Source organism: Pygocentrus nattereri, chromosome 11 (assembly GCF_015220715.1).
Source record: "Pygocentrus nattereri isolate fPygNat1 chromosome 11, fPygNat1.pri, whole genome shotgun sequence".
In the NCBI taxonomy this organism is placed as follows: Eukaryota; Metazoa; Chordata; class Actinopteri; order Characiformes; family Serrasalmidae; genus Pygocentrus; species Pygocentrus nattereri.
Genome location: NC_051221.1, coordinates 41310921 through 41331617, shown reverse-complemented (window position 1 = coordinate 41331617; position 20697 = coordinate 41310921). Strand labels below are relative to the sequence as shown.

Below are 20697 nucleotides of genomic sequence, written 5' to 3'. Positions count from 1 at the left end.
AGGATGTGTAGCTGTCAAGCAGCTGTTACTGAGAAAACACATTAGACAAAAAAAGAAGCTGCTGGTGTTCTGGAGTGAACACCCCAGAGTCCAGACCTCAACATTACTGCATAGATTGTGAAAAGCGGAATATACAACCAACTTCTATGACTGAACTTTGGAAGTTTGGAAAAATATACCTACAGATTTCTTAGAAAACACTAAAAGCAAGTCTCTTATATGTGTATTATATATTATATTATAGCAAGGAAAGCTATAATCAAGTTAAAGGGAAGACACACTAAAAACTGAAATGTATGTATTTAGTTGTTGAGGCTTCTGTGTAATTTTCTTTTAAAAATATGTTTCTGCTTTTTTTGTTCTGGCACTGAAAAATGTCCTTGAATGACTTAATGGCCATTTCGACTGTAAATTAAATAAATGGTCTCTGACTTTTGCACAGCACTGTGCCCATATCAGGTGAACAATGTAGGGATTACAATACTTTACATATATTCTCCTGTTTTAAGGGCACCACAAATGAGCTGCTGATGGTCATTACATTATTTTTATTACTGACGATCTAACATTTGATGCTTCATTTGAATCTGGATTTTGTTGCTGCTGTCTTTCAACCTAAAGAACAAAGACACGTCGGGGGGGTAAAGCGGGCCATCGTGAGGCTGAAAAATTAGAATAAATCAGGCAGAGACAGCTAAAAGATTAGGTGTGCCAGAATCAATTGTTTGCTTTGTCGTGAAAAAGCAATAAAGCTCTGCCACCGCAAATGACCTAGTGGAGCACAGATGACAGCGGTGGTGGATGACTGAAGAAAACTTTCAATCATGAAGAAAAATTGTTGAGTGCATGCAGAACATTACGCAGGATACAAGCACTGATTTATCAAAGACCATATAAAGAGCAGAGGGTTTTAGGAGACAAAACTGAAGACAGGAACCCCCCAAAACAAGCATGTACTCAAATCTTGCATCAACAGCGAAGATACACTGTGTGTTTGGGCGTAAATTCAGAAACATTTACGGCATGGAGTCGATGCTCTCATCCAGAGCGGCTTAAAAAAGTAGCAGGTAGTGGCTTAAAATTCTGACTAAATTAGAGTTCAAAGTAGCCTTGAGCTAAAACACTGCCAGAAAGAAAAGACAGAGCTGACACCCAGGGAGAAAGATAAAAAAAAAAAAAATACAGATTTAAGGCGTAGCACCAGTGCCATACAGGACATTTCAGTAAGTTCTAGATTGGTGATCATTTAAGTGCTTCACAGAGAGATGGGAGTGATCTATTGCATCCAAGTACTAAACCTGACCATTTTATTTAAGGTGATTGTTCATTTGTCCGGTTATTTTTGGTCTCTTGAAAAGATTGAAGAGAATGATGTGCATCGTGTGGATTTGAAGAGGCTTTTGAATTTGAGAATGGGAGGTGGAGGGTCTTGTTCTCAAGAAGTCTCCCTCTTTCCCAGTGGCAGATCATGGCCATGTTTTGGCCAGTCCACTGATAGTGTTTTAGTTTTAATGCGTTAAAACGTTGCTGGAATTCATCGCCTTTATGGTATGATGAATGGAGCCTTTCTGGAACAAGAGGGATCTGAAATGTGAAAGGACAGTAAAGATCTTTCTTCAATAGCTTCCAAACAGGAGGTGCAAAAAGGTTAATATCTGTAAATTATCTTTATTTGTAACATTCAGCTACCGTTTCGTTTGACTGAAATTTCTCTAGAACACATTGATTTCTGTGTATTTTCATAGCCACTGTGAGAGCTCAGGACCTGGGGTCCAAGCACTCCACGCCACGGTCAGTACAGGCCGTTTAGCGGGTAGAACACAAATGATGGGCAGGTTTTTAGAATAATTGTTCAGGAGGTGTTTCAAAAGAAATTGTCTGCCAAATTTCATACGCATCGACGAGTTGACCTTGGTATGGTACGCAAAAGGTTTTTGACAAATAGCAGTAGAGTTTTTCTCATAAACTTACATCGGCATAGTTGTTGAGCTCCATCGGCTGAATCTACAGTCACTTGCGCAAGTGTTTTATTCGAAAAACTCAACAGAATGCTTCATTTTCATGTTAATATCACTGTAATGTTCTCCCTGGGGAAGTGGGTTTCTGAACGTGTCACCTTTTTGAGTTGAATGTCTGAAAAAGGAGTGTGACTCCTATGAATCATTCCGCTGTATTGGCTTAAAGTCAGAGATCAAAACACATTACATTAAATTAGGATTTTTAACTGATTTGGACTTTAGACTAAAATCCTTGTGCTTTGAGTGACCCTATACCTTAATTATGTTTATTTTATTAAAATAAATGACAGAACATTCCATTCCAATCCATTTTGTCACTACCAAAGCAATCATCACACTACCAGATCAAACCTTACCAGATGTGCTCATTGACTAGCACATGACTAGTAAACACATCTGTACACACATAAAAGCATAATATTTTTTAAGTTCACTTCATTGCGGCAAAAGTGTTTCTATAGTAGCAGCTCAATGTTACACACTGATTTTTAGATTTTGGGTCATATTTACTTCAAAACAATGAGATCTAACTGCTCACCATGTGGCCATGAGGGACAGGGATGCAGTCTCACTTCCTGCTATACAATGCAGGGGTGTGGCTAAAATAAGGCTCCGCCCACATGCTAAAACTCTGTTTTTTGGTACTGATGTGAAGGCATAGGGCATCACTGAAGTGTAGAGGTTTGGGACAGCCAATGCTAACAGAAAGCACCCTATGGAAGATGATTTTGTGGATATTGGAACTGGGACTGGGTCTTCAGTTTGAGCTAATTCAGTAGAATACTTCACATAGTTCAATGTAGATATAAATACCTTGTGTACAGTAGAGCGCGCAGTGCTGTTTCCAGCTCTTCCAGCAATTACTTCTGCTAAATTGAGTTTTAGAGTGAAAAATGAAAATGTGTTCTTCTGGCTGGGGAGAAAGTTTCTAACGTAAAGAAATTTCATCTTCGTCAAAACAGAAATCTTTCATCTCTATCAGAGCTCGTACTTCAGAACGGTAGTCTCTGCCTACTGTGAGCGTGCATGTCTCAGACACAATCCAGACCATGAAACATTTATTACCACGCTGCTTCACTGACAGATTTGCCGCTGAAGGAAAGTAAGCCTATTTTGATAAGATGTTAAGGGAGCGTATCTTTATGGTAACTCGATCTAAACTACGTTTAAAACTAGAACGTTTTTTATTGTGTTTATAGACTTTGAGTTTTCCGTTTGATTGAAGTGTTTTAATCAGTGTTTTTTTTTTGTTTTTTTTTTTTTGGTGTTTTATACTTGCTTGTACAATAATGTTATTCCACAGCAAAGCAGACTAAATGTTTCTTACCTCAAAGTGTATATTAAGCTTTATTTCAGTATCTCATATTTTTGGTTTGCAACTAGTGTAGGATGCTTAGCAACTAGCAACATGGCAACAACGCAAACTCAAGGTTTCTTTAGCACAAGACACAAGGTTTTAGCTCATAAAGCTCCTGGCTGGCTTCTTTCTGAGGTCCTCTGTGGTTTGGCTTTGCTCAAAGCATTAAAAGGGTTTAGAGAAGTCATAATCAGGCGCTTCTGTGTCTTTGATATAAGGCTGTTCCTCACAGTAAGACACAGTGAAAGCATCATCTGCTGTTTTTTGATTTTCAATGAATGATCTGAGTATAAAAGATTTCATATAAACATGTCTAATTAGACACCAATCCAATCAAGCCTTAAATGAAAAATCTTTGAGTAAAAGGTTTTGAATACCTTATAATAGGCTGTAGGAAAGAGAACCATTAGCATAGTTAATAATAATAACATGAACTGCATGGCTGTTTCAAATCATTCTCCCTCAGTGCACGAGAGCGGTCAAGGAAATGGCATTTTCCTCCAGTATTAAACTAAATTGAGACTAAAATTAAACTAAATTAAAGCTGAGCTGGAGGTGGCGGAGATGAAGATGCTGAGGTTTTCGTTGGGAGTGACCAGGATGGACAAGATTAGAAATGAGCAGATCAGAGGGACAGTGAAGGTGGAGCAGTTTGGAGATAAAGCCAGAGAGGCCAGGTTGAGATGGTTTGGACATGTGTTGAGGAGGAATAGTGGATATATTGGGCAGAGAATGTTGGAGATGGAGCTGCCGGGTAGAAGGAGAAGAGGTAGACCTCAGAGAAGGTTTATGGATGTAGTGAAGGTGGACATGGAGATGGTTGGTGTGAAAGTAGAGGAGGCAGTGGATAGGGCGAGATGGAGGCAGATGATCCGCTGTGGCGACCCCTAAAGGGAGCAGCCGAAAGAAGAAGAAGATTAAACTAAATTGAGTGTTTTGAACATTATGTATAGAATAATCTAGCTTTGGGTATTTGGTTGTTGCACAATGATTCAATGTAATGAACATATTTAATCTCTTATCTTATTTGCAATTACAAATGCTGGAGTTAGACTACACTAGTCTAAAAGTTAGATTTTTCAGAGTATTATTTTCAGAGTACTTCTGAAATAGTTTGTGTTAGTTCGGCATTACCTTTAGATGAGGATGGCATCTGTCTTTACATTACTGCAGACTGCAAGACACTGATTGTTCATGGCCTAAACCAGGGGTTGGAAACATGTGGCTCCACAGCAGAACGTTGGCTTACAGACTGCTGGTCACCATAGCAACGCAGATAAGAATCTGGCCTAGCTAGGAGCTAAGGAAAAGGCAAAGAGAAAGATTTAAGACAAACATCGAAAATTTGGAGAGAAATGGACTTGTTTGCATTTGTAAGCTCTCCAGCTGGTTTCCTGGTCTGTTTAATCTGCAACGAGAAACTGTCAAACACTAAAAAGCTGAATTCAGCTTCTCTTGCGCCAGCTTCTTGTTGGAATTTTCCTGTTTCACCTTAAATAGTGCAGCAGTTACATTCTGGCGCCTCGGGCACCATTTAAGGTGGAATGGGAAAATTCAAACAAGAAGTTGGCAAATGAGAAGCGACTTCAGTATCGTAAAAAATCGCAGATGTTGAGAGACATTTTGCAGGAAACTATTCCATTTTTGTGGAATGGTGTTCAGTCAGAGATGAAAGAAAAGCCGCAATAACGTTGGAAAAGCTTAAAGCAAAGTAAGTCTGTGTTTTCGTTTATATTTTCTATCCTGTACTGGCACATTAGCGCGTACTGGCTCTCAAGGTGATTTGATTATGAACAAAGTGGCTCTTCTTAACATTTGGGTTGCTACCCCTGTCCTAAACAGTCACTGTTGGCTACTGTTTATGGTAAGAAAGACTATACAATAAAATTAGATGAAGTGACCCTTATTAGTCCCACAACGGGGAAATTCCACCTCCGCATTTAACCCATCCGTGAAGTGAAACACCACATACACTCTAGGGAGCACACACACACACACTAGGGGGCAGCGAGCACACTTGCCCAGAGCGGTGGGCAGCCCAATCCGCAGCACCCGGGGAGCAGTTGGGGGTTAGGTGTCTTGCTCAAGGACACCTCAGTCATTCGCTGCCGGCTCTGGGGATCGAACCGGCGACTTTCCGGTCACGAGGCCGGTTCCCTAACCTCCAGCCCACGACTGCCCCATAGTCTGCTTTTAAAAGCTTTTTTCTACATAATTAAACGGTGAAGACGTGAACAGCGTCATGTAGAGGTTTGATGTGAAATGCTCCATTCTTGAGAAACTTACACAGTCAGAGTTGTCGATAGGAACCAGATGTCCGGAATGTTTAATTAAAAATAGCGTTAGGACCTGAAATGGTTACGATGCTTGATCCGTGAGAGGTTTTAGCATAAAATGTATTTTAAGCCATTCATACTTCAGTTTTACGCTTCGCTCTTTTACTTTTATAAGAATTTTGCTCCCCACCAATAAAAACGTTGGTGTGCAGGTGCTCCACTTGCTTCATTGATCAGGTATGTGTTCCTCCGGCAGATCACTGGAGGTGTGGAGAAGTGCTCAGATACTCACTGTAACTCCGTACAGAGATATGAAGTACAGCGGATCGCATGTCCAAGCGTTGTGTGTGCGTGACTGACCTTTGAGAAGGTGGTTGTCAATGTTTCTAAACATATACACACTCTGACACAACAAAGGCCCTGTGCTTCCTCGAGGGTCCCGACACCGCACCAACTCTGTGGAGACCGAGCAGTGGGTGTGAATCTGTTCATTAGTGAGAAGAGAGGAGGGAGGACAAAAGGAGAGCAGGACAGATAAAGAAAATCTGTGTGGGAGGAGGCAGCGCTCGCATTAAAGGGAATGAGAGTACTTGCTGTTTAAAGAATACTCACTGATGTTAATGATTTGACCCTGAGGCTCCACAGCCTCTAACATATAGAGACCAAGGAAGCTGCTTTGTTGTGTAATATACCACGCAATTGCCACTCAATCAGTGATTATGCTTTTTTATGTTTACAAGTCAATTTGCTTAACATCTGTAAGCACAAAAGAAAGCAGAGCCTATTGTTTAGCATATTCTTTACAGAGAACACACTTCGCCATGTTTGCTGTTTATTTGCTGATTTTAACATGTGGAGAAAAAACTAAACGTGCCCTGTGCAGAAGATTAGATAAGATTGTCACGTAGTCGTAACAGTCCAGGTTCATAAAGCCAACACAGAGAGATCGCAGGGCAGACATGATGAACAGAACACAGGGTACAATCAAAGACTAGAAAGGCAAACATCAAACAAAACATCCAGCAAACATCAAACATGAATCATATCAAAGACCAACCAAAACTAGGGGCGATCACAGGGCTTACATAATCACAAGGATGACTAAGGACAGGTGGGAAACGGGTGAAATGAATCAGGGGCAGAGTCAAGAAAACAAGGGGGCAGGACTGATAACCAAAACAAATGCACAAGGAAGATCAAAAGTAAACAGAAACCTAATGGGGAGACTGGGAGGGGCCAATCATGACAGTTTCGGACATGTTAAACTGAGCAAATAAATAGAAATTGTGCAGTAAAACTTGCAGAAAATTGCTGTGTTTAGGTGTATTGTGGCGGCACGGTGGCGTGGTGGGTAGCGCTGTCGCCTCACAGCGAGGAGGGCCTGGGTTCGATTCCCCGGCCGGGTGACCAGGGTCCTCTCTGTGTGGAGTTTGCATGTTCTCCCCGTGTCTGCGTGGGTTTCCTCCGGGTTCTCCGGTTTCCTCCCACAGTCCAAAGACATGCAGTCAGGCTGATCGGGCATGCTAAATTACCCCTGGGTGTGAATGTGTGTGTGTGTGGCTGTCTGTGTCTTTCTGTCTGTCTGCCCTGCGATGGACTGGCGACCTGTCCAGGGTGTATCCTGCCTTCCGCCCAAAGACTGCTGGGATAGGCTCCAGCACCCCCCGCGACCCTGACGGAGAAGCGGCTTAGAAAATGGATGGATGGATGGATGGATAGGTGTATTGTCTGTGGAGGATGTGTTTTCACTGTCAAGCTGGGATGTTCAAACCTTTGCATACGACTGTATATCAAAAAGAAAAATCATTGCATTGCATTGGCATCTGCACGCTCTTGTGTATGTGTATAATGTTTTTTTTTTCTCTGCATATATAAGTTAAAAATGGCACCATGACATGGGGTATTTGCTGATAGCAATACTAATGAACTTTTTTATTTAAACAATATGAAGACTTAAATTGGGCTGTTATAATTGAAGCAATTGATATCGTGTTCGGACTGCTCACACAAACATTCTGCTACCCAACATTTAAAAAAAAATAGTGTTAATATGTACAAAATTAGGATGCTTAAAGCTGCACTATGTCATTTTTTGGGGATTTGGAGACCTCTCTGGTGGAAGCCTGTAACTGTACTCTTGTGTTACACTGTGCAAAAAAACATTTTGTAATTTGAGGAGTGCTTTAGACCCCTTCCCTGAGCAGATGAATCTGATGGTTGCAAGCATGTTGGAAAGATATTCAAAGAGAACTTGGTGAGGAACAATTCTTTTGAGGATGTAAGTATATTATCCACTTTTACCTGTTGGCATCATATGTTTATCAGCATAACAATGATTCTGCATTTGAGAGCTAATCTTCTACTTCTTTTTGAGGCTCGGCGTGTGATATTATTGCGTAAAGACGAGTGACGTTCCAAAAGAATCTGTCTAAAATAGAAATCTGTCCCAATGCCCCTGACGTTTAACCTCCTTATTCTCCAGGGTAGATTTGTTTTTCCATCTGAATTTACATGACCAAATAGTAAGGCAAATTATTCAGTAACTACATGAAATAAATGCAAACTTTTTTATTTTATTTTATTTATTTATTTATTTATTTTGTAAAAGCTCCCACAAATTAACAGAACATGTTATTTTATAAAAAAAAATTTTACAAGGCAGATCACTGAAGAGACGCCATCTGTTTGTTTATATAAAAAATGGGTCGACTTTCAGTAGAAAAAAAAAAATTGTGAGTTCAGCTTCTTCTATTATAAGGGTTCACCCATCAGTTTGACTGGAAAGATTAGTTACAGCTCTCAAATGACACCAAACTTTTGAATGTAGTTTTTGAAATATGAAAGTTATGAAGAATATGATGAAGTGCATTTTGGAACCACTGGTGGTTCCAAAATGCGGTGGTTCCAATACGAAGGCTCCATAGTTACACTGGCTCCATAGTTACACTGTATTTCCAAAAGTATTCACTCACCCATCCAAATCATTTAATTCCGGTGTTCCAGTCACTTCCATGGCCACAGGTGTATAAAGCCGAGCCCCTAGGCCTGCAGACTGCTTCTACAGACATTAATGAAAGAATGGGTCACTCTCAGGAGCTCAGTGAATTCCAGCGTGGTGCCGTGATCGGACGCCACCTGTGCAGCAAGTCCAGTCGTGAAATTTCCTCACCACTAAATATTCTACAGTCCACTGTCAGTGGGATTATAACACAGTGGAAGAGATTGGGAACGACAGCAACTCAGCCATGAAGTGGTCGGCCACGTAAAATGACAGAGCGGTCAGCGGTCACCGACTTTCTGCAGAGTCAATCACTACAGACCTCCAAACTTCATGTGACCTTCAGATCAGCTCAAGAACAGCGTAGAGAGCTTCATGGAATGGGTTTCCATGGCCGAGCAGCTGCATCCAAGCCTTACATCACCAAGCCCAGTGCAAAGTGTGGAATGCAGTGGAGTAAAGAGCCGCCACTGGACTCTAGAGCAGTGGAGACGTGTTCTCTGGAGTGACCAATCACGCTTCTCCGTCTGGAAATCCAATGGATGAGTCTGGGTTTGGTGTTGCCAGGAGACGGTACTTGTCTGACTGCATTGTGCCGAGTGTAAAGTTTGGTGGAGGGGGGATCATGGTGTGGGGTTGTTTTTCAGGAGTTGGGCTCGGCCCCTTAGTTCCAGTGAAAGGAACTCTTAAAGCTTCAGCACCAAGAGATTTTGGACAATTTCACGCTCCCAACTTTGTGGGAACAGTTTGGGGACGGCCCCTTCCTGTTCCAACATGACTGAGCACCAGTGCACAAAGCAGGTCCATAAAGACACGGATGAGCCAGTTTGGTGTGGAAGAACTTGACTGGCCTGCACAGAGTCCTGACCTCAACACCATAGAACACCTTTGGGATGAATTAGAGCGGAGACTGTGAGCCAGGCCTTCTCGTCCAACATCAGCGTCTGACCTCACAAATGCGCTTCTGGAACGGTCAACAATTCCCATAAACACTCCTAACCCTTGTGGAAAGCCCAGAAGAGCTGAAGCTGTTTATAGCTGCAAAGGGTGGGCCAACATCATATTAAACCCTATGGATTAAGAATGGGATCTCACTCAATTTCATATGCGTGTGAAGCCAGGCGAGCGACTACTTTTGGCAGTATAGTGTATGTTTTGCTACAAGCAGTTGTGCAATAGTTCTGACAAGATTTTTGAAGAAATCAGTTTTGATTCATTCAGTGTTTTCTCTGATATCTGGTCCAGCGTTTTCTGTTGGCCAGATGCTGATTCTGGGAATCTGTTGCGGGGTCTACAGGCTATTTCTTGTCTTTCTTTCACTGTAGAACGTCAAACACCCGTTGTGCACATTTCAGGTTTTCTTGACTCAAAAATAAGTTAAATGCATTTGAGATGTTAGCTTGAGTTCCTGTGACTGGTGGTTTGCTGTAGTCAAGTCTTGTATGCCATTTCTGTCAGTTTGTAGCGTGTGTTTGTCGCAATGGTGTGAACGTACTTGAACATAGGCAAACACGAAATAACTACTCCAGAGCTGTGCATCTCCTCTGATCTGGGCCCCGTGGGCTTCTCTTCCTTTTGTGTTGAATTAAGATGAAGATTATGCATTGTGCTGTCTAACCGTGACATTCTCTGACAAATTAGTGGCAAAACTGCAGGACAGCTCTCGCTCCAGGGGCTCGACTGTGAATGCACACCCAATCGATAGTCCCTATCGCTTACTGACGGCGCAAATGCCAGCCTCTCCTTTGAGGAAAGGTATGGGGTGGGGTGGCGTGTGGGATGAGGGTATTGAGGGAGGAAAATGAGTAAATGTCATCTGTTACACTTCCTAGATCTGTTTATTATTCAGTGTCATTTGGGTAGTGCTGTTTTTCCTGGGTTGGGTGTTTTTTCAGGCTCCGTTGTGTTGTGGAGATTTGACATTCTAGGAGTGAAATCTTTGAGAACACCTTTGAGGATAGAAGTTCTTCTACCACTACAAAGGAAACGTACAGATCATTAAAGAAAAATGCCTTTGTCTTCTCTGGATCGCAAAGGCTTTTCATCACTTGCAGAATTCATATGCGGCAGTTGAGGGCAGAGAGCTTCGGGATGTGCTGTTAGGATGTGTTGTCCTATTATTTTCCTGAAACATGCGCGCTTTCTTAAAGCGCTTAATGATTTTTCATGGCTGGTACCCCTTTTTTGAAGGCAGCCAGGGCTCCCAGAAGCCACTGTTGATATTTGCTGCTGCTGTGCAGACATGGGTTATATGATCACTGAGTGGAATGGTCTTTATAATAGGAACGTTAATGAGGATGCCCTTGCAGTGACTTGAGGAGCGGCTGTGTCAATGTGAGCCACTTAAAAGTCAAGGAAGGCACTAAAATATTCACCGTTCAGCTTTAAAGAAGAATAAAGATGACGCATGCGCGGACGCACAAGGACACACAGCGACGGCATTCAGCTTCTGTACACCTTACACTGAATAGCCTTGAAGCTGTTTCAGTCAGCACAAAGAGAACGGCAGCTGCTGAAGTTTAGTCACTAAAGTCAGCCAAAGGGAATGTGTCTATTGAAGAGACGAGCTGGATAGATTGGATTCCAAACCAGTGTCACGGTCAGTGTTGTGGTAAATGCCAGGTCTGCCCAGAAACCACTCAGTTACTCTCAAATGTTCAAAGACTCTGCAGTTGAAGTATCACCCAATTGATGGATTCCATGAAGGACATATAACATAGGCCTTTATGATGGTACAAAATAAGAAATGCAGAGGGAAACATTTGGAAAGACCCTGAATATCTGTGTTTAATAGTGTTGTGAGCTTCAAGGTTTTGCTATTTGGCACGATACCTTTTGTCGTGTTTTCATTTGTGCCTCCCAGTTTGTGCAGGGGGGAGGAAATAGAGGCGAATCAGGTCTTTTGGGACAGTGAAGCTCAAAGACTCGCAGTTTATTTGTGTTGGCAGTTTGAGTGCTGCTTTGGCAAAGCATTAGCTTGAGCCCGAGCTCTGGCAAATGACATCGTGAAGTTCAGCAACAACTTAAATATTGCTAATGTGTCCCTCTCTCTCCCTTTTATCACTGCTTCTCTCTCACTCATGTGGCAGACATTGACGAGTGTTCAGATGGCTTTGTGGAGTGTGACAGTAGAGCCACCTGTGTGAACCTCCCAGGCTGGTATCACTGTGAATGCCGCGATGGCTACCATGACAATGGGATGTTTTCAGCCAACGGGGAGTCGTGTGAAGGTAAGAGGAGCTGTGTGTGTGTGTGTGTGTGTGTGTGTGTGTGTGTGTGTGTGTGTGTGTATATATGAACTAGAAGAAAATCATTTCTTAGTGTTTGCCCCCTGAGCTGATCAAGGTGATCATGAACAGTGACAAAAACCTGTGATTAGTAGATCAGATCCACCTGAGAGTCGTCAGAACACAATTTACAATAGAAGAGAAAAGACTAAAAAAAACCTTTTTGTAGGCTTCAGAATTGTCGGTGTCACATTAGTGAATTCACTTCAATGTGAATAGTGACCTAGAAACAGTACAGAATCATGAATATTACTTGTTTCTTTCACTTGTCATAACTTTGCTTTGTTTTATGATTGAAAGAAAATCCCAGTTTCTCGATGCAGATTTAGACTTCTGAACTGTACTGTACATCCAGATGATCCAAAACTGGTCAGTAATTTGTTACTGGCGACTAAGAGCTGCACGTTTTCAGTGTGAATTTCTGAGCGTTCCTGCCAGCGCCAGATAATCAGAAAGTTAGAGAGACTACTCAGGGGTTTTTAATACAAAGACTTCATTCTCACAATAATCCCAAGACCTTACACTTCGTCTGAGGTTCATATGGGCAGAAAAGGACCAGAAAGCACATTTCAAGCCCACAAAGGTGTGTGTATATGTGTATATATATATATATATATATATATATATATATATATATATATATATATATGGGGCAGTCATGGGCTGGAGGTTAGGGATCCAGCCTCGTGACCTTAGACCCATTGTGGGACTAATAAGGGTCACTTAATTATATATATATATATATATATATATATATATATATATATATATATATATGTATGTATGTGTGTGTGTGTGTGTGTGTGTGTGTGTGTGTGTGTGTGTGTGTGTATGTATATATAATAGCACCCATAAACAAATAATGTAAATCTAATGTGAGTATAACTAATTATAAAACTATTTAATGTAATTATTTATTACATCATTAATACCAACAGTATTAACTCATTTCAGTGTATGTGTGTTTTTAAAGGTTAGTTTTTTCCTCTTGGGTAACTGTCTGTCATTCTTCAGAGAATCTCTCTCAACCAGCTCTCAACATTAGATATAAAGAGTGTCGGACACATGTTTATCTGTTGTTTCACAGATATTGACGAGTGTGAGACAGGGAGGCACAACTGTGCTAACGACACAGTGTGTTTTAACATGGACGGCGGTTATGACTGCCGGTGCCCTCATGGGAAGAACTGCACTGGAGACTGTGTTCACGAAGGGAAGGTGAAGCACAACAGGCAGATTTGGGTGCTAGATGACGATAGGTGCTCCGTCTGCTCTTGCCAGGTGAGTACCCACTTGTGGTGTGGTGAATACACCTTAACCATAATATTATTTCAGCTGTTGTAACTTATCAAAACATACTTACGGTCCAACTGAACAACAGCCAACTAGATACTAATCCAAATGTAGACAGACGTCATCTCCAAATGCTGCTCCTGGAAAAGCACCGTCCAGCACACCTGACTCAAAATTTCATTAACGTTGTAAAAGATATTGCTTAACAAAACTTTAATTATTGGGTTGAATTAATTAGTCAGAAAACATTCTGTCTTGGTAATGAAGTGCCTGTAGGAAAGAGGTGTTTGTCCCAAACCCAAGCCACAACTTGTGAAAGTAATAATTTCTTTTGTATATTTTATATATTTTTTTAAATATATTATTTTAAAAAATTATATATTTTTTAAGTTGGTTAAGGTTTAAGACTATAAGTTTAAATTTTGACTAAACATGTCTGCTGAAACACAGTTTTAATACACAGCTGGAAACGTATTTTAGCCACACCTCTGCATGCCTATCCCTCATGGCCACATGATGAACAGTTAGATCTCACTGTTTTGAAATTAATATGTTCAAAAGTCTGAAAATCTGGGTGTAATTTTAAGAATCGGCACTACTGAGAAACATTTTCTGCAGTTAAATAAACTTTTGTTGTGTTTTAATGAAAAATCTTAATTTATGTGTACACCTGTGTCACGATTGGCCTCTCCCAGTCTTCATCTGTTTACATGTTCATGTGCTTCTTTGTTTGGTTTCCCGGTTCTGCCCCCTTGTTTCTTGTCTCCGCCCTTGATCGTTCCCACCTGTTTTCCACCTGTGTCTTGTGAACCCTCTTTGTCCACGTTTGTATTTGAGCCCTGTGTTTTCCCTAGTCGAGTTCTGGTCTTTGTTTGATTTGTATGTACTGTTTGATATGTTTGAAGTGTATGTATTGTTTGATATATTCTCGTACGGCGTTTTTCTTGTGGTCTTTGTTCTTCCCTGTGGTGTTTTGGTTTTTTTGTCCTAATTCTGAGTTAATAATAATAATAATAATAATAATACAGTTCAATTTATATAGTGCCTTTCACAAACCCAAGGACGCTTTACATCATCATCAAAAAAATTTTTTTAAAAATTGACACTACAGAGAGGGAAAAAGGAAGGCTTTTATCAGGGATTTGAAGGAAGACAGAGAAGAGCAATTACGAAGAGTGGAAGGTAGAGAATTCCAGAGTTTGGGAGCAGCAGCACTGAAAGATCTGCCACCCATAGTAGAAAGTGTAGTTGAGGGAACTGTGAGGAGTCCAGCATTAGAAGATCGGAGAGTACGAGACGGACAATATAAAGAAACGAGATCAGAAAGGAATGTCGGAGCCAGACCATGTAAAGCTTTGAAGGTAAGAAGAAGGATTTTGTACTTGATTCTAGAACCAATAGGAAGCCAATGCGGCTGCCGAAGAACAGGAGTGATATGAGCCGAGCGCTCGGTGGAGGTCAGAACCCTGGCTGCTGAGTATTGGATGTAATGAAGACGGTTGATTAGTTTAACTGGAAGGCCATAGAGAAGTGAGTTACAGTAGTCGATGCGAGAGAAGATGAAGGCATTGATCAACATTTTAGCATCAGTGTCACTCAGCGCAGGGCGTAAGCCTGCAATGTTACGCAGATGATAATATGCAGTTTTGGTGACGAGCTTAACGTGAGACTCGAAAGTAAGAGATGAGTCAAGGAGACAGCAGCCGAGGTTCTTAACAAATTGGGCGGGCTTAATATCGACACCATCAATGTTACGAGTTGTTTCCAGTCTGTGTTTAGTTGAGTTATGTCTGTCCCTCCTGCTGTCTGTGTTGGCTCCATGACCCTGGACTCTGTTGACCCCAACTTTGGACTTGCCCTTAATAAATCTCGCTTGTCTTTGCACATGCGTCCGCCTCCTCATCACTCCACACCGTTACAACCTGCTCAAACCTGTGTGTGTTAATTATATTTACTAGTGTTTTTGAGTGAAGATCAACATTAATCCCTGCTGAAACATTTTTGATGGTGTTATGATTGCATTGTTTTTGTGTGTGGATGATGACAGTGGTGTAAATAAAGTGCAGTGAGGTAAAAAAAATGAATTGGACTTTGATCCGACTTCAAATAGTCAATACTGATACTTTAAAATATCAAAGTGAATGTGGACATCCCTGATAATGATCGCACTCGTTCATTCCCTCTCTTTAGACTGGTCTGGTGATGTGTAGGCGCATGGTGTGCGACTGCGAGAACCCGACGGTGGATGTTTCGTGTTGTCCAGAGTGTGACCCTCGCCTCACCTCTCAGTGTCTGCACCAGAATGGCCTTCTAACATACAACAATGGTGACACCTGGGTGGAGAATTGTCAGCAGTGCCAGTGCATGGTGAGTCCTTTATGCTACAGCAAAGCTACGTGATTCTAATTATAGACATAAGCAGTGTTTGTAATATTCACTCAACACTGCTTTTTAAAGAATACTGTCAGACACTTTTCTGAATGTGTTCAATAACATATTCCATTAGAGTACATAAAAAAGTAACTTATTCGGAATACATTAAGAATTGATATGGATATTCACATGGGAAGAACTGCTGTTGTAATTTTATATTTCATTCACACTGTTCCTCATTATTACTTCTTTTCTACATGTAATTTGTTTTATTATTATGTTTCATAAAAAAATCACCTATTTAAATGAAGTTACAACATTAATTTGGCTTCCACTTAGCAGAGCTCAGTAACACTGAGGCCAATAACTGATCACCACATTAATTTGTCAGTCTACTCAGGCTTTAACATAAATTTCAGTGTTTGTAAAGAAGCAATATTGAGCTCTTGTTTTACATGCTGTGTGCTACTTTAAAAATACATATATTTAAAAATTAAAGTCAAACTAAATGTTAGGAAGGCTCATGAGATGTAGGCTTTCATGTATTACACAGCCTAAAAAACTGCCAGAGTAAACCTTTCTGTATAATGCCACCCTGTAGATATACACTCACTGGCCACTTTATTAGGTGCTAGTAAAAGGCTGGACCCCCTTTTTCCTTCAGACCTGCCTTAATTCTTCGTGGCAGACTTTCAACAAGGTTTTGGAAACGTTCCTCAGAGATGTTGGTTGGTTATTTGAGTTCCTGCTGCCTTTCTATCATCTGGAACCAGTCTGCCCATTCTCCTCTGACCTCTCACATCAACAAGGCTTTTTCGTCCACACAACTGACCGCTCACTGGATATTTCCTCTTTTCTGGACCGTTCGCTGTAAACCCTAGAGATGGTTGTGCGTGAAAACCCCAGTAGATCAGCAGTTGACAAGTTAACAAGCAATTGAACAGGTGTGAAAGAATGTACCTAATAAAGTGGCCAGTGAGTGTAGTAATGTCAACTCGTATTGTTTTGCAGCTTCTGTCCTTTCCAGGAGTCTTTCCTTCAGTTTTTCATAGAACTGAAAACATTTCACACTTGTAGTCTGTCTTAGAAGTCAATTGCATTTTCTACTTCTCATGTTCCATGTAATCCCAAGCCCATTACGCAGTGTTGAGGTCTCGGCTCTGTGGTGGTCAGTCTGTTGTTCTGGGAACACCAATAGTAGTCTGTGTTTGGGGTTGTTATCTTGCTGTAGAATGAATTTATCCCAGTCAGATGTTTTCCAGAGGGAGTTGCATGATGTATTAAAATTTGAGCTTATCAGCATTCATGGTGCCTTCAGTCAAAAACGAATCACCAAATCACTAACAGTGGGGTATCTCAGAATACAAATAGGAGGCTCATCTGTAATAATTAAGACTAATTTAAAAATATGTGTGAACAAAGTCAAAGGAGAGCAAGACTAAGTCTCCGGTGATACATTAGCTTTGGTCTAAGTACTTTTTTCCTGCCCACAGTTAACCAGATATTCATTAATTAATTCTTGTAGAAACTTGAATATCAGAATTAACCATAATGCACATCCTTACTGTAGATAGTACCTAATAAAGTGGCCAGTGTATAATGAATTATGCATATCTGTGCATTAGATGATGTTCCGGTGTTGATTACAGGTGCACCAGGCGGAGGTTCATATAATAGTAATTAGTATAGCGTACCCTTTCTTACGAAATCCTGACCCAAGACCCAGAAATTCCTGGAGGCTAAGGTTTGTGTAGAGGCCGTAGACGCTCTTATTTTCTCAGATTTCCATGGCGAAGCTACTCGCATGCATATTTAGTGCTGCAGTCAAGATTTGGCAACAAATCCAACATGTTTTAGCGTTTCATTTCAAATCTGTGCAGAAAAGGTGAAAATTGATGTGATTTGAGGAGGTTCCTGTAAAAAGCTCTGGAAATGGTGGCATTTGTTATAAAACGTGTGAGGAAGGGCATGGCTGCTGGAGAGAGAGAGTGTTCCACAGATCACAGGCTCAGATCTCCTGCAGATTGGGACCTCTCCAGCTCAGCCACCACCTCCTCCAGGGATTCGGGGTTTTTTTTTTTTTTTTTTTTTTTGCCGTTATCCAGGAACCTTTTCCATTTTTGAGCGGAATTGAATCATAAAGTTCAGCTTATACAAGGCCACTAAATCTCAGCTGTTATATTTGGGAACAGATACAGGTTCTACTCGTGCTCCTGCATTCTTATCTCGCACCACACGTGCTGAGGTTTCAGACCTGTGGGGGCATTACTGACACCCGCTGTCCTCTCAGCAGGGCTCTGACTAGTATCAAAATTTCTTGGCCAATATGAGATCAATTATTTCAGAGCCAAAACATCCATGCAGTCTCATCCCATTTTGGTGAAATTTGTCATTTTGAATGGTGGCATGCAGACTTGAAGAGTTGTTCGTTTTTTGAATCAAATGTTTGGTGGTGGGGGCCCGGGGGTGGGCTGGTGGTGGTGTGGGCCCGCAGTGGGGGCCTGGGGGTGGGCTGGGGGCAGGGGGCGTGGTTGTGAAGAGAATCCTTGCTCTCCACAGCCCAGGAGCAGTTTCTAGACTTCATTCACCACACATTTCGTATGTTTTACTGTTAATAAATATTCCGTATTTAAGCTTAAAGTTCATTGAACTTCTAATGGTAAGTTAACACAACAGTTATCTGTTTTACATTCTGTTAACTTAGAATTTGAAGTTTAACAAACTGAATATTTTATAGCAACCTCTGCGTTTAACCCATCCGTGCAGTGAAACATCCACATACATGCACACTAGTGAACACACACTAGGGGGCAGTGAGCACACTTGCCCGGAGCAGTGGGCAGCCCTATCCACGGCGCCCGGGGAGCAGTTGGGGGTTAGGTGTCTTGCTCAAGGACACCTCAGTCATGGACTGTCAGCTGAGGCGATCGAACCGGCGACCTTCCGGTCACAGGGCTGCTTCCCTGACCTCCAGCCCACGAGATGTCCTTACACATGTTATGTTCACACTGACCAATAGACAGCAGTACAGTATTTGGACATGACTTGTGTTTTCATAATATTTCCAAAATAATACCACAGCAATTACTCCTGTATTTTAGGCTCACAGTGCACCAGAGCATCATATTAAAATCACTAAACTTCTCTCCCAGTAACGGTGCTGCGGGACCCCGCTACAGGGGGCAAAGTCCTCATCGGTTTCATTGAGTTTTCATGTCTGTAAAAGCTCAGAAAACCAAAAAAGTCAGAAACAATGGAAATCGTTACAATACGAAAGTCACAAGCTGTTATTTGTGAGGCCCTGTTGTCAGTTCACGCTTACAGCCTGCTTTAGAGGACAGCATTTTAATCTTGCACATAAACTGTGTGGCATTAGCTTTCATTTGTACCAAACCTGGAACCGCACTCATGAGCATAAGTCACACAGATTTGATTTTGCCATGTTCATTCCTGGAGACGCAGGACTCGCAGCTGCCTAATGCAGCCCGTCTCGTGCAATTTTTATTTGCCTGCAGGCACTTTTTCATCAGACAAGCTTTGATTTTGCTTTCTTCCTATCTCGTTCTCTTTCTCATGCTGCGTGATCATCCCTCTCTTCATTACTTTTTTCTCCATCTCCACAACTCTGTTTTTCATTATATTACTTTATCATTCCCTCGCAAGCAGAATAAACATGGAACACAGAACTTGAAAGACTAGTGGCGGCGGCAGGGCGAGTGACAGAGAGACAAAGAGGAAACGGGGGGAGAGGTGCAGGGAGATGTCCACGGCCTACAGTGTCATGAATAAGAGCTTGTAATGAGCGCGGAATAAAAGAATAAATAGACCGTCTCAGAACCAGCAGGAACTAGAAAGAGAAAGAGAGAGAGAGAGAAAGAGAGAGAGAAAGTGAGAGAGAGAGAGAGTGATAGAGAAAAAGAGAGAAAGACGGAGAGAAAGAGAGAGAGAGAGAGAGAGAGAGAGAAAGAGAGAGAGAAAGTGAGAGAGAGAGAGAAAGAGTGAGAGAAAGTGAGAGAGAGAGAGAGTGATAGAGAAAAAGAGAGAAAGACGGAGAGAAAGAGAGAGAGAGAGAGAGAGAGAGAAAGAGAGAGAGAAAGTGAGAGAGAGAGAGAAAGTGAGAGAGAGAGAGAAAGAGTGATAGAGAGAGAGAGTGAGTGAGTGAGTGAGTGAGAGTGAGTGAGTGAGAGTGAGTGAGAGAGAGTGAGAGAGAGAGAGAGTGAGTGAGAGAGAGAGAGAAAGAGAGAGAGAGAGAAAGAGAGAGAGAGAGAAAGTGAGAGAGAGAGAGAAAGTGAGATAGAGAGAAAGAGGGAGAGAGAGTGAGTGAGTGAGAGAGAGGGAGAGAGAGGGAGAGAGAGGGAGAGTGAGAGAGTGAGTGAGAGAGAGAGAGAGTGAAAAAGAGAGAGAGAGAGAGAGAGAGAGTGAAAAAGAGTGAAAAAGAGTGAGAGAGAGTGAGAGAGAGGGAGAGAGAGTGAAAAAGAGAGAGAGAGAGAGAGAGAGAAAGAGAGAGAGAGAAAGTGAGAGAGAGAAAGAGTGATAGAGAAAAAGAGAGAAAGAGGGAGAGAGAGAGAGTGGGTGAGAGTGGGTGAGAGAGTGTGAGAGAGTGAGATCTCTTCCCTTGCATACATGTTAGATGTAGAGTGCGTGAGTAATTGAGGACTTGGTTTATTAAGTGAAATGGTGATGTTCTGTTTTACCAGGCTGGTAAAGTTTGACTCTTTTGCTTTTATTTGGGTTCATTTGCTGTTCAACAGGTAGTTTTGGCGGCACAATCTAATTGGTTGAGAAGCGTTGTAGCCATGCTGTTATCACAAACAGCTGGCTGCAGTGATGTGTTACCACATCACACAACATGAATACATTAGATAAACTCTTTACGATAATATTTGACCTACAGTCCATTTGGTCAGTGTCTGAGTATGACAACATCACATTTCGACCCTGTTGTTGCCTCTCAGCAAGCTTTCGGTTGGTAGTTGTGAGGGCGGATCAAGAGACAGGAGAGGGAGACTGGTCACTAGTTGAAATACTATATTGCCAAAACTATTCGCTCATCTGCCTTCACAGCATATGAACATGACGTCCCATTCTTAATCCA

At 41.6% G+C, this 20697-nt stretch overlaps 1 protein-coding gene across 1 annotated transcript in view; it reads left to right on the top strand.

Annotated features, from left to right (window-relative positions):
* Positions 1–20697, top strand: part of nell2b (neural EGFL like 2b) — a 97969-nt gene that overhangs the window by 68769 nt on the left and 8503 nt on the right. The window contains exons 16-18 of the mRNA XM_017717815.2: positions 11739–11879; positions 13024–13217; positions 15420–15596. Of these exons, the coding sequence (XP_017573304.1) occupies positions 11739–11879; positions 13024–13217; positions 15420–15596 (512 nt within the window). The remainder of the gene's footprint in view (positions 1–11738; positions 11880–13023; positions 13218–15419; positions 15597–20697) is intronic.